General features: G+C 40.6%; 1 protein-coding gene across 5 annotated transcripts in view; it reads right to left on the bottom strand.

The window, feature by feature from the left end:
* Window positions 1-13,726, bottom strand: part of APP (amyloid beta precursor protein) — a 208,376-nt gene that overhangs the window by 49,600 nt on the left and 145,050 nt on the right. For all 5 annotated transcript variants that reach the window (XM_071562894.1, XM_071562884.1, XM_071562914.1 and 2 more), the window contains 2 exons: window positions 4,386-4,514; window positions 2,241-2,340 (listed from right to left, as the gene is read on the bottom strand). In XM_071562894.1, coding sequence (XP_071418995.1) covers window positions 2,241-2,340; window positions 4,386-4,514 — 229 coding nt within the window. The remainder of the gene's footprint in view (window positions 1-2,240; window positions 2,341-4,385; window positions 4,515-13,726) is intronic.

Below are 13,726 nucleotides of genomic sequence, written 5' to 3'. Positions count from 1 at the left end.
CCACAGGTTCTGCAGCTGTAATAGATGTCCTTTTCCATGGGTTTAGAAAGAGTAAGGAGGTTAAGAAATTCAAAAATTTCAGAACAGAATTTGAAACAGGCTGATCAGTGCTCAAAACTAGAATACTGAATCCTTTAACAGACGCAATGAGCCCCACAAACTGTCATTAAAACCAACGTGCAAAACCAAGCATACAGCCAATGTTATCAACAAGAATGCTGACACTGAAAGACATTGGGCTTTCTTCTCATAACTGAAGACTATTTTACCTAGATCTGATATTTTACCCAGCTCTGAGAGTGCTTTAATTTGTAGAGAGAAATTTGAACTTAGAGGCTTGTATGCCCAATCCAGTCTATGCAGAACATAGCAAAGCTGGTGGCCTTGAAATAGTTTCAAAAGAAAACAAACTTGCAGTAAGCAGCAGCAAGCAGAGACCAATCGAATCGTGTTGTAAAGCATGGACACTAACTATTAGCCAATAATGTGCTTGTATTATTCACATGCTTTTAGAAGTATGAGATATAAGTTTGTGTGTAATAAACAATAAATTGGAGCATTGATGATCACCTCTGTGAGGAGAAAATCTCTGACTTTGGCACCAGAACTCCAGGGCTCTAGCAACCTTTTTTCTATATTAATTTGTGCTGCTTCTCAGTATGAGAATACTGTATTCATTGCTTTAAACTTTGCAATACTTTGAATAATTTTCAGCACAGCCTAAAACACAAAAAAATCAAGGAAGGGAGAAAATACTCAAGAGACTGTGACAGAGGTTTTCTATGAGATTTCTTAGCTGCTCTCATCTTATTAAAATAATATCCTATTAATTTTAGGCTCTTTTTTCCCCTAAAAATTAGTATGACATTTGAGATTGGGAGTCAGATTTTTCTAAACCACTCAGCAGTTAGTAGACATTTGTTCTCATGTCCCTTCAAAGACTCTGAAATTTCCATTCTATTTCAGTTTTTAGAAAAGAGAAGAAAATTTAGAAGAATGTCCTCACCCACAAGCATTACCAGGAACAGAAGAAACTGAAACTTGAAGCAAACACCCCAAGGGAATGATAACAGTGCACAAGGAAACAAACTGAGCATCTCAAAGACCTATCAGTATTGACATCTTCTTTGCTACAGAAATGATATGTTTTCAAATTGTCATTAAGATGTTACTCCCCAAATGACTCTATGTCAGACTGAGACTGGAGATAGTGCCTCATAATTGTAGAGCACAGAAACACATGGTGAAGGATAATTACTAACCAGTTATCTTTTTGTTTCCTCTCAATGCCTTCCACAACTTCCTGATCTCATCCCCAGCCCCTCTCAAGCCACCTCACAAGTAGAAGCACATCTCCTTCCTTACTTAGGCTTTGGGCAAATGAATCCATCGCTACTACTCCCAGTCTGCTGCCTCCCTGTGTCCTAAATGCATCCTAATCCTTACTGCAGAGATACGCCTCTCTCCCTTGTGTTTTAAAGAAATCAATAATTTATTTAGTCACGTGAGGCTGGTTATTTGTGAAACTGATCTGTTAGCTGCCATTTACATCTTATCAAAAAAGGTGTTCCATCCAACAACTGTCCCATCTCCAGCCTTTACATTTAACCATGTGTTATTTCTCTTAAAGAATCACATTTGCAATGTGGCCCTGGATGGAAGGCAGGACTGCTCTCCCTGTGGCAGCACTCAGGGAAGATGCAAACATGGGACTGTTGCTACTTGATTCATCCACAGCCCAGCTCATGTTCTGGAGATGTGGAAGGGGAGGAGATACCCTTTTACCCAACTAGCCAAGAACTAAATGCAGGGTCATTAGGATATGGTCAAGCTCATACTTACACTTTTCTTGGGTGCTTGAGTCTGCAACTAGGTTTTTAGCTGTGCAATGTCCAAAACATCTACCATGCAAATTAGATATCCAAACTCAAGGATTTGCTAAATCCTATTGTCAAGAGCTGCATCCCTGTAGCATGGAGGCTCCAAATACCAATTAACATATTTCAGGGAAGACATTTATAACAATATGATGATGCCACTGCATGGGTTTATACAGGATTTGTCTTCCAAGTGTTCATTATAACTTAATTTAAAATTTAAGAACATTGGTATGTTTACTTTCCCATTTTTCAGTTGAGACAGTGTATCAATAGGAAAAGTGAGATGATGTATTTTAGCTTTTGGTGGTGATTTTTCATTACAGAAATATATCCCTTATTTCACATTAATAGTTGGCATACCAACTTCATCCTGGATCTCCTCTGCCACAGCAGGCACATTGTAGAGGAAGGAGAGAGACTGGTTCATGCGTTCATATATCACACGTAGATGTGTCATAACCTATGGAAAAAGAGGTATTTTAAGAAGGGGAATACTATGGATAACTTGACATTATCACAAATTTCATATGTTACAGAAAGCAAGATAGTTTTCACTTGTTCCAGGTATAAGATTTCAATATGCTCTATGTACTAAAGCTGTCAAATCCATTACAAAATTCCCCTCTCTCCTATAGCTGCTACAAAAACAGCTTCTAGATGCTTTTCCATAGCAATTACCTGATATCCCATAGGAATGCAGTAATTTTAAGTAGGGATTTACATTTGCTGTGGGGCAGAGCATGTACACAAGCAGCTATTGTGGCAGAAATTCACAGCCTCATTCATCTTTCAGCACCATTTACATTTGCCCAAGTTTTCACAGAACACACAAACCAAGTGAGGCACAATGATTGCTGCATCAAAGTGTTTCAGTTGTTTTGTTTAATTTATTTATTTATTAAATCCCAATATGGCAAAAAGAAATAGCTCTCTGAAAAAAACCTAAACAAACAGCTTTCTAAAAGCACTTGCCAGCATTTTCAGCTGAAAACAAAAATATTTCCACTCAGAAGCATTACTGCATTGCCTCATGTGATTACAGCTCTATTGCCTCAGGTGTCCTCACATTGCTATGGGTTGAGTCACGACATCACATGATAAATGCTCCCCCAGGGTACTCTAAGTATCACCTGTCTTCAGTAGAAAGAGGAATTGAAATGCATTTTAAAAGACTTAGAAGACTGACAGGATAATTAAGCCTAAAAAGGAAAACCAGCTGCAAAAAGCAATTTTAATGAAACAGTGGTAGGATTTCTTAGAATCCAAACACAGTATTTATGGTTTGGAGCAAAGTATTTTGTTTTCCATTTTCTGCTGAAAAGAAGTTTCACAAAAAGATCCTCCATGCTGTATTTCTCGACCTTCTGACCAATTCAAGAAACAAAGATGCTGTATCAATACTCATTCCTGTAACAACATACTAAGTAATACACTGTACTTCTTGCATTGAAATATCAGTTTCCATTCTTCACCTGTGCTGCCACACAACCTGCAGTGGTGTTTGCTATTAAACAATCCAGTGACTTAGAAACTACAAAGTCATGTTAGGTGACAAGACAAAAGCAACGGTCACTGCAGAAGAGTGTTAGAAGGATGCATTTCTAACTCCAGCAATTTCAAGACAGCACGATTTCTGTGTACACATCTGGCTGACATAATTGTTTGAGAAGTCTAATCTGCCATTCAGGGAGGTACATGGTTTGATTTGGCTTTTAGCAATACCAGTCAGTTCAAAAACTATGTCTGGAACAGTACCTGGCCTTGAATCCTGCAGAGGGAACAACAGCAGATTCCACAGATTACAGCATACTGTTTTTACAGCTTATCCATTGTGCCTCCAATTTTAATTGCTGTTTTGAAAGCCAGCTACATCTTCAACCTTGGGGGTTTTTTTTTGCTTTTTTAGCCTTCATGATTTATGAAGGCAACAAAAACTGCTCCAAAACATACACATTAAGTAACATTCAGCAGCTAAAATGCCATGAACTACAGTGCCTATTTTAAAAGAACACATTAAACTCAAGTGCATCGCAGTAATCACATTTATAGACATTACAAGTACCTCTGCAATGACTATAGAAAGGTTGGTTGCAGTCAAATGGCTACAGCACTTCTGGTTCTGCTGCTTCAGCTGAGGGAAGCACAACCATGTGTGGCTGCTAAATCTGCTACTGATGTTTTCCCAGGGGTATTATTTACCAAAGCACTAATAAAGGCTCTCAGCATTAATGCTTTGGAAGGCTCCTCACAGGAAATGCCCACAACTGACTCACTGTCTGGGTAGACAGAAAACCTGTTTTCCAATTCTTAGACAAAAAATCATACCCACACTAACACACCTCTTTGCTTTCCAATGGAGAGCAGATTATTTTTATTGCATGTAAAGCTGTCCATAGAAAGGAGTTGGGCAGTTTGTAAAAAATACATTGACAGAAATTTATGAACAGTTTATGAAACTATTTATGAAACAGTTATGAACAAACAGTAACCCTCAGTGGGGATTACCTGAGACCTGATTTGGGCAGCTTTCTTTGGGTCTACCATGCGGACGTGTTCAAAGTGTTTGAGGGTGTGCTGTCTGTCCTTCTGCTCAGCACGCACATACTTCTTCAGCATGTTGAACACGTGACGAGGCTACAGGGAAGAAAGGGGAAAAAACATCAGTTTAGAACAGCACATGTTCTTCGTACTGGAGATATACCCCAAGCCATCCCAAGACCCTGGTACCTGCAGCTTTCTTCTGAAGCAGGTCTGACTACCGTAAAGGAACATCCACTCACTGAACCCATTCTTCAGGATGCACCATTATATCGTAGTTGCAGGAAATAGATAGGTCCCTGGGGCAGGTGTTCAGGTTTCCTCCACAACCTTTAGTGGAAGTTTAGCTATTGCATTTTCTTGTTCAAGTATGGCCCAACCGGACAGCAAGTTCTATAATAGTTAATGGACACCCAACATCCATTTCTTTTGGGCTTTCCTTCCATTCTCACCATCAGGCTCTACTTGTCTTCTTCCCCAGCTCAGGAAGCCCACATGATCAAAGCTCCCAGTTTTGTAACCTTCACAACCACCAGGCAAAGCCCTCCCAGAAGACTTGTTGAAACCCCAGACTCCACTGGAAGCATTTCAGGGATTCTCCATATGTGGTCTACTATGCTGAACACTCAACCAGTATCAACATCCGTCAACTACAGTTAAACTTTAGCAACAAAATATTTACAGCTGGTAACTTTTATCAACAGTAAATGGAATGTGCACATTCAGATTCAAGCAGAAAGTAACCTGCCCAACAGCTGCAAGGAAGACTATGTGAAAACACTACTTTTATCTAAGCCAAGGAATGTTCTGCTCTACTCTGCACTGGAGTGTCCTCACCTCAAGCTGTGTGCAGTTTTGGGCATCACAGTGTAATAAAGACATTAAGCTATTAGAGAACATCCCAAAGGAGAGTCACAAGAATTGTGAAGCCTTTTATGAGGAGCAGCTGAGGTCACTTGGTTTGTTCAGCCTGGAGAAGAGGAGACTGAGGGCAGAGCTTATTGCAGTCTGCAGCCTCTTCAGGAGAGGAAGAGGAGGGGCAGGCACTGATCTCTTCTCTGTGATAACCAGTGACAGGACCTGAAGGAACAGTCAGAAGCTGTGTCAGGGGAGGTTTAGGTTGAGTATCTGAAAAAGATTCTTCACCCAGAGGGTGCTTGGGCACTGGAAGAGGCTCCTAGGGAAGCGGTCACTGTATCAAGGCTGACAGAGTTTGAGAAGTGTTTGGACAATGCTCTCAGGCACATGGTGTGATTTTGGGTCTGTCCTGTGCAGGGCCAGGAGTTGGACTTGATGATTCTTGTGGGCCCCTTCCAATTCAGGATATTCTGTGAATAATCACAAGACTTGACCACAAAACTTAGGGGCACGGCAGAAAATAATTAAGATGCTGTCACTATTGCTACTCCACAAAACAAAGAAGAAAGGAACCACCAAGCTGGGGTACAGAACATACACATCCAGAACACAGAACTGACTGAAAAGCCATAAGAAAAAAAGAGACAGCCTCTTGGTCTTCAGAAGTTTCTTCATTTAGATACCAGAGTTTGTAAAAATCTTAAGTTTATGTTTGTATTGCAATTCATTTAAATTAGTAAAAGCTATTAAGTATATGCATTAAGGCATATAATTGAATACAAATGAAGGAAAGGTCTGGAGCTGAAGGGAAGTTGAAAATATACATAGACTGATGACAAAACAGTGAAGGTTAAGACTTGTATTCCTATCTACTTTCCTGCTCTGCACAATATTAGAACATCAAAACAGGAAATCTTGCCTAGCATCCAGCTAAGACATTCTTTTTTAATTCAGAGTTTATGATGGATTCTGGAAATCTGCTCCTCCTCTCTCCATTCCTGCTTGCGGTGCTATGCCTGTGCATCCTACCTGAAGCTGCCAAGCAGTGAGAAGACAGGGAAAGGTGACCTTACTGTGCAGCAGATTAAAGAATGTGCAGAAGTGGAAACAGCTGGTCTGGACACTGGCAGTGACACAGGGAAGAGGGTGTGGAAGTGACAAAATGAGTGTCAGAGGGTCTGTGCAAAGCTTTCCAAAGCAGGAAGAACTGTGGGACAAGTTAAAGTTTTAAGACTTAGATTCATGGACAAATATAGAGCCTGAACTAATTTAACATTTACAAAAGATATGAATACTAAGCTATGGAGCTCAAAGATTTAAAAGTCTCTTCAAGTTCAAGAGAAGCAACAGATTTAAATATGTCTGAGGAAAGTAAACCAAAGGTTATTTGGCAAAGAACTGTCGGACAGAAACAGAGAGATGTGAAGCCATTTTCTGCCAGAGAATTAAACTTAGAGGCTCCATGACTGAAAATTCATTCATGAGGAAAGTAACTCCAAGCCCTCAAAGCCAAGTACCCTCGGATGCTGCTGCAAGAAACTGTAGACAAATGCTGGAAAGTGAGCAGTACCCACAATGTTCTGGTAATGCCTAAACAACTGAAATGCCAACTGTAAAGCTTTATAGAAATGAAGGCTAAAAGACCAGAAAGATTAACAAGAAGAAAAGTTTCAAGACAAAATTCTGTTACCTTTCCTGATAATTCAGCTTTCCCTGCCCCCAAGACCTATTAAGGCAACCAGTTAGGGCAGACTAGAGAGAAAAGCATTAATTTGCATTTTTAAAAAAGATATTCCAAATTAAATACCATGTTTTAAACCAGAAGATAATAGCTTTTGTTTTCCTGTAGTGTGTTTTTATTCACTGCAATATGCCAAGAAACTTTACAAGTGGCTTGTTAATAGGCTAACAATCTTGAAAATACCCGTCAAATACCACAAACAGCAGTTGTCACTTGGGTAGTTGGCAGCCCACCTTAAGTGCCTTAGCTAACATTGAGAAATGTCACAAAATTATCACTATAAAGGAGAAACGGATGCATGCCTCTAGCATGTCTGGCCAAGAAATCTTCCTGTGATGGCAGCAGAAATCCATAATTCAAGTTTAGGACAATGCAGAAAGAATATTAAATGCAAGGTCTTTCCTTACAGGAGCAGAGACTGCTTCCTCTGAAGCAGAAAAAACCCTCCAAACCACTAGAAACTAGCCACATGTACGTTTTAAACGCTGATCTAGTGATCTCACATGGCCTAAATGCCTGTGACATTGCTCATTGCTTTGCATATCCCAGTGTGGCAGCCACAACAAACAAGGACCACATTCTACAGCTGAATGTACCTTAGGGAGAAAAAAAAACATTTGATGATTTTCTTCTCAATGCCCAGAACTGTAAGACCTACTGCTCACCAAACTTTAACAAATTCCTGGATCCACAAAAGTACCTCACCTCAAGTCCCACCTCTGTATGGTACTTCATATACATTTTCTTTCAAATGTCATTGTTGAGGGAACTGGTTCTGCTTAAACATCCCACAGATGTAGACACTTTCTGCAGAGATACTTTCAGCAGGATTCGCTCCAAAATCTAATACAGCAAGCAGAGATACAAATCCCTATGATGGTGGGACAGAGGGACCACAAGGAACAGCCAAGGTCAAGCACAGAGGTGGGGAAAGGCACCACAGGCTGAGGAGATGCAGTCAGATCCCATGTCTGAAGCCATTATATCTACAGTCATTTATTACTTTGACCCTGGGCTGGAACCTTCAGACTAAATTATAAATGAAAGCTGTGCTATTATAAGCTAAATTAAGTTCCCAAGGCCTCAGCTCTGACACTGTCTATGACAAAAGAACAAATGGCTGACACATCCCTGGGCCAGCTTGGCACCTCTTGCTCCTCATAAATAATATAGCAACCACCAAACTTCATTAAAAAATTCTGGGTCTAGCACTTGAAATGTTGATGTGTTTTTTGCCAAGGAAAACTGTGTATGTTTAATCAAACACATCTCATAGGAAAACTAACTTGGATCCGCCACCAGGGGCTACCTAAGTCTCAGGAAGCAATTCCACTATTTTCAGTGGTTTGTACCTGTTTTCTTGGCTTGTTTCCTTTTTGCCCCCGCCCCCATCATCTTCCTCTGAAAGCAATTAGGGTGTCACCAATTATGATGATGACTGTGATTTAGGCAGTGACAGAAATGGCCAGCGACTTCCTAAGCAACAGGATCCATCACCACATTCAGAATGCACTTTATTTCATTAGCAATGCTGTTCAGTTAGGACTAATACTGGCTACTGAGTACTCCAAAATCCTGCACTGGTTGTCAAGAAGCTTAAATCTACAGTGTTATGGCAGATACTCACTATTCGGGAAGATGCAGAAAAAATAGACACAAACACATGTGTGCAGGTGTGCAGTGGCCAACCCAAGCAGTGTGAATGCTACCACCATGAGCTTCCAACTATTTTAAGCACACACTGTCACACTGTTTGCTCCCATGAAACTCATTTCAAAGCTCCCCTTTCTCGGCAGTTTCAAACAGCACAGATCGTAGCCCTTTTATAAGCTACTGTGACAGTCCAACAGATGTACTCATGTCTGCAGGTATTTCAGTTGTTTAAAATTCTATTTATGTTGGAGAATGTTGTCAAAATATTATTTTATATGGTTTTCACGAGTGTGTTGGAACTCGCATGCATTCAATACATTTGGTACAAAGTGAACAGGTTCACAGACTATGTCTTTGGGCTATGGAGACTGCCCAGGCTGAAAATGCACCACTAAAAACTGATTTTCAAGCTAAAACTGTAGGGAATATGCCCTGTCTCTTATTTGGAAGACAATTCTTTCTGTGGCTTTATATGCACCAGGGAAGAGGTAAAGACCTGGACTGCAACCCCCTGCTTTGAAAGCATAACCAGACTGTTCTGAAGCTGGTTAACAGGTTTCCAGCTGCACAGGGAACAAGCCAAATGAAATAGAAAACACTGATGGGTCCTTAGCTACCTGGTGGCAAGTTCCAGACTCACTTATTCTAAAATCCAATGTCTTTATTTCAGGTGGCACCAGCACTGAGATAAAGTCATCCTCACAACGGAGTCACCTGTGAGATCTAAAATGCCCCAAACCTGGTTTCTATCAAGTTACATATATGCACACACTTATAAATATGAATACATAACAATGCAGATGCCCTCCCTAATGAACTCTACACTAATCCTAGGCTACTATTTCAGATTTTAAGGGACTGATGAAACAGCACAGTTTCACTGAGGTTGGAAAATGGAAACATCAAATATAGTTTGCATTGCCAGATTCTAACTTAGACTCTCCTCTTTGAAATCTGAAATACTACAGAGAAACCGCACAAAAATTAGAGCACTTCTGTGTATTGAAAATACAACTTCCTGGCTCTGTGCCATGAAAATTCCATGGGAAATTCTGAGCTGGCCTGTCATTTTGATCAAAATTCGCTCTAAATCAGAGAGGAAGGTCCACAATGCTCTATTGTGTTATTTCATCTTGCCTTTAGAGAAAAATTAATCAGCAGTCCTTTCTGATTACTGCTCCTGCAACGTGCAACAATTGCTTCTTTTTATTCACTATTGGGAATACCTTGTGTATCATATTCAGTATATTTTACCTGCTACATTATTAACTAGCAGGTCATGTTTCACACACGAGGAGTAGCTCATTTTAGAAATATTCAAGAAAGGCTGGACAGGATGAATTCAAGACTCATGGGCAAGACATAACTAAACCCCCATCTGGCTACCTGTCCTGTGGAGTTAAAGATGCCTTCTCATAATTTCAGCAAATTTATAACCAAACATGTCACCTTACAAATCACAAACACATGGCTACAGTGATACCCTATGTCTCTCCTCCAAAGGGTTTTCCTGGGGCCAAACAAAATTAAAAGAGTATTTGATTCAGTATCATTATGTGTCTTGTAGTATGTGAAGTTACTGAACTTGGACAAATTAAGACAAATTTTGTTTCTGCTCACTCTTTTAATTCCAGATACAACAAATCTGACAGGGTTTAAAACATAACACTCTGGATTTAGTCACATAGAAGCTTCAGACGGTGCCGGAAAATGGAGTTAGGTGACCATGTTGGTTGAAATATGACTTGGTTTAAAACAAGAGCTGAAATCCATGCTATTTCACAAAAATCCTACTAAGTTAAATGTACGTGAGAAATTCCACAGCTGGAAGTTTATGGATTTGGAGGAGTAGAGCTAAAGGGTGGAGTATTAGAGCTGGACTGCTCCTTCCTGCTGCACAGGAGGATTTTATCACTAGATCAGTAGGAGCGCTTTGGCCTCCTTCCAACTGCATATTTCCACAGCAACCTCGTTGGACTCAGGAAAGGGTTTGATCTTCCCAAACACTGAGGCACTGAGCACGGGTCCCTCTGCAGATTCCTATTTCCTGTCCAAATAAGCCAAACTTGACAAGTTTCAACCCATGCTGTGCTCTCTCTGTGAACAGACAGTGGTCCCACAGCACAAAAAGTACCAGGGCAAATTCTGAAGGCAAAATTCTGAAGGGAGAAAAAAAAGAACAATTCAAATGGATTAATGTACACGCTAGGGTCAATCTTAATGACCCTGCTCTGTTCAGCCAGAATTTACATTTTAGTAAAATAGTGCTGAATTAGAAGGGAAGTATTTAAAGCTAATTTTAATGATTATATGCTTGTTTTAATCTATCTGCAAAGTAAGGAGGGTAATTAATTACCTTTCAAAGTTTTCCTGTATGTTTCCCTCCTCTGAAACCCTTTATTTCATCACTGGGAGCTGGATTTCTTTTCTGCTTCTCTTTGTCCCCCACCACCAGCTTCCCACAGAGAATGTGTCTCTCTTACCAACAAAGATTAGAAAAGGAGACATAAATCCACCAAAATTTGACATGCACGTGAAAGAGGGAATACAAGCAAATTACAGAATCAATCTGCTCACAGAGAATGATGGATTTGAATTCCCCCATTTAACTTGCAAAATGAAGGGGAAAATTTCCAACTGTTTTTAAAACTAGAGGCATATTGCTTCCAGCTGCCACTAATCCTCCTTTTCTGTAGTAAGCCCATCAAGCAGGATGAAACAATACCGTATTTTGACACTGGATACTGAACAGCTGCACCCCATTTTCAAAGGCAACAAAGTAGAGCAGCACAGCTAAGCTGGATCAGGAATCAAGGATGAGGATCAAATTTTAAGTTTCTGGGCAGCCTGCATGACAGGGCTTCTGAGAACCGGAGTACAAATATTTGGGTTTGCTCAAATTTATTTTCTCGTAGACCTCAAAGCTACGCAATTTCCCCTCTGTGTGCTTCCTCCTCCCTTGCTGCCCACAGTGGTTCTCTCAGGCACAACCACTGACACTGGCACTGGGCAATCATCCATTTAACACAAGCAAAAAACCTGCAGTTACAGTTTTTGGTCTGGTGCAGAAGCTGTTCATAAAGGATTCTCAGACTTTTGTATTTTAGGTAGAACAATGCTGAAAATAGCTGTTTTTCTAGGCAAGACCATCCTGACTACCACACTGCCCCAGACCAAAGATCCCCCTAGTTCCATATCCTGCTATCCTGCAAGGAAAGCCTCTTTCAAAGAAGTAAGTGATGACACTTCTCCTCAAGGTTCCCTCTGTCCACAGCTCAAGGACTTTCCTAGACAAAAAGGTTTCTCTTCAGCTCCCCCAAAGAGCTGACTACCCTTGAACACAAGCACCACATGATCTGTGCACATACAGAAAAGAGGAGGTCCCAGTGGGTCAGGATTTCATCACTCATGAAGAACCATTTATCATATCCATGATCAGTCTGATAACACCAGGAGTGTCAGACTCACTGTACTCACATGAAAACTGATCTGCACGCAAGGAGTGGTCATGGATTTCTAGACATTCAAGAGTAAAATGAAATCCTGCTGCTTCAAGTTATCTGCCAGAAGTCCAATAAATCTTGGGAAATGTTCAAATTCAAGTACAAGGCAATAGGTCCAAGTTATTAAACAGCACATGGGAACTACTTCTTTGTACACACACACACATCTACATATATACATCCATACACACCAGATTTAGGGTAATCCTCCTGGCCATGTGCAGCACTTCCAATAAAAAAGCCTAACTTATTTTTAAATTTAAACCCAAATTCTGTCCTTAAAAGTCTAGAGAAAGAGATTCTATGACTTTAAATACTGAGAATCTACTTTTGTAGTAAACATACTAATAGCAAACCACATAACTTGAAGGAGACTCTGAAAGGGGGTTCAAACTGCCAAAGCAAAATACAGCTAGGGTATCAGAGCTGAATTTTCCATTAATCCCATTTTCTCTTTGGCAAAGCAGCCAAAGTTTGGATTCATAGTGTATTTGGATTTCTGGCTCCATATCCTGCAAAGCAGTGAGTGGATTTTATTATTCATTAGGCCATTCAGCTATCATCAATCGCTCCCCAGGTTTCATCCTCACAATACAACCAGACAAATCCTCCTGCTGAATTCAAGGTCAGTGTTTCCATGGGTTTTGGCCCACACCTGACCAGCACTTCTGGGGCACACACCTCAACTATCAGCAGCAACAGAGCACACAACCAAAAAACACGAAAGCAAGGACAGAACCAACAACAAGACTGACCAAGGACTTGTGTAAAGATACTATTTCTTACAATGCTCACTGCTGATACTTTTGAGATGCGTCCCCATTTGGTAGCACCTTCAGCTGATGTTACCTCTGTGCTTGCGTCCTGCTTCTTTCAGAATTATCAACTTTTGTAGGATATATACTCAATATAGGATGCACTTCAGTCTTTTAAACAGTACCTTCAAAACTTCTACTGGAGTCATGTATCAAGCCATGGTCTTTGATATAGCCTTTCAGGCCTGCTGCTCTCCCTCTGACACAGGAAATGTATCATTAATTTTAATGTCCTAGGAGCTGACTACAAGCAGCACAAGACCAAAATGCAAGTTCTTCTGGTCCCGAAGTCACTGTTAACATTTTTGTCCCTTAGACTTCGGCAGCTGAAGTTCATTTTGTGTCCTCTGCTTTCCATAAATAGAAAAGGTTGAGTTCTCCTGTGCCAGGAATGAAGTAGCAGATTTTGGAAGCTACAGAGGCCATTCTCCTGTTATGTGTGGTCCCCATTATCCTCTTCCACAACCCTGGATACCTGCAGAACCAAGCTGTCAGCCTGATCCACACACAGCTTGAAACCAAATTATTTTACTGGGATGCTTTTCAGAGAGGATTACATTTGCACAAGGCTCAACTTGACAGCAGGAAAGTTTGGCTTTAAAGCCAAACGTGACACCCCACCTCGGGTGAATTGCCCAAAACCACACTGCAAGAGAGCAAACATGACCTACAGCAAGTCCATGCTCTCATATCAGCTCACTCTCAGTTCTGAGATGCAGACTCCAGTTTCTTAAAGGA

Source organism: Pithys albifrons, chromosome 1 (assembly GCF_047495875.1).
Source record: "Pithys albifrons albifrons isolate INPA30051 chromosome 1, PitAlb_v1, whole genome shotgun sequence".
In the NCBI taxonomy this organism is placed as follows: domain Eukaryota; kingdom Metazoa; phylum Chordata; class Aves; order Passeriformes; family Thamnophilidae; genus Pithys; species Pithys albifrons.
Note: the sequence above shows the minus strand (reverse complement) of the source record. Positions and strands in the feature narration are given on the sequence as shown.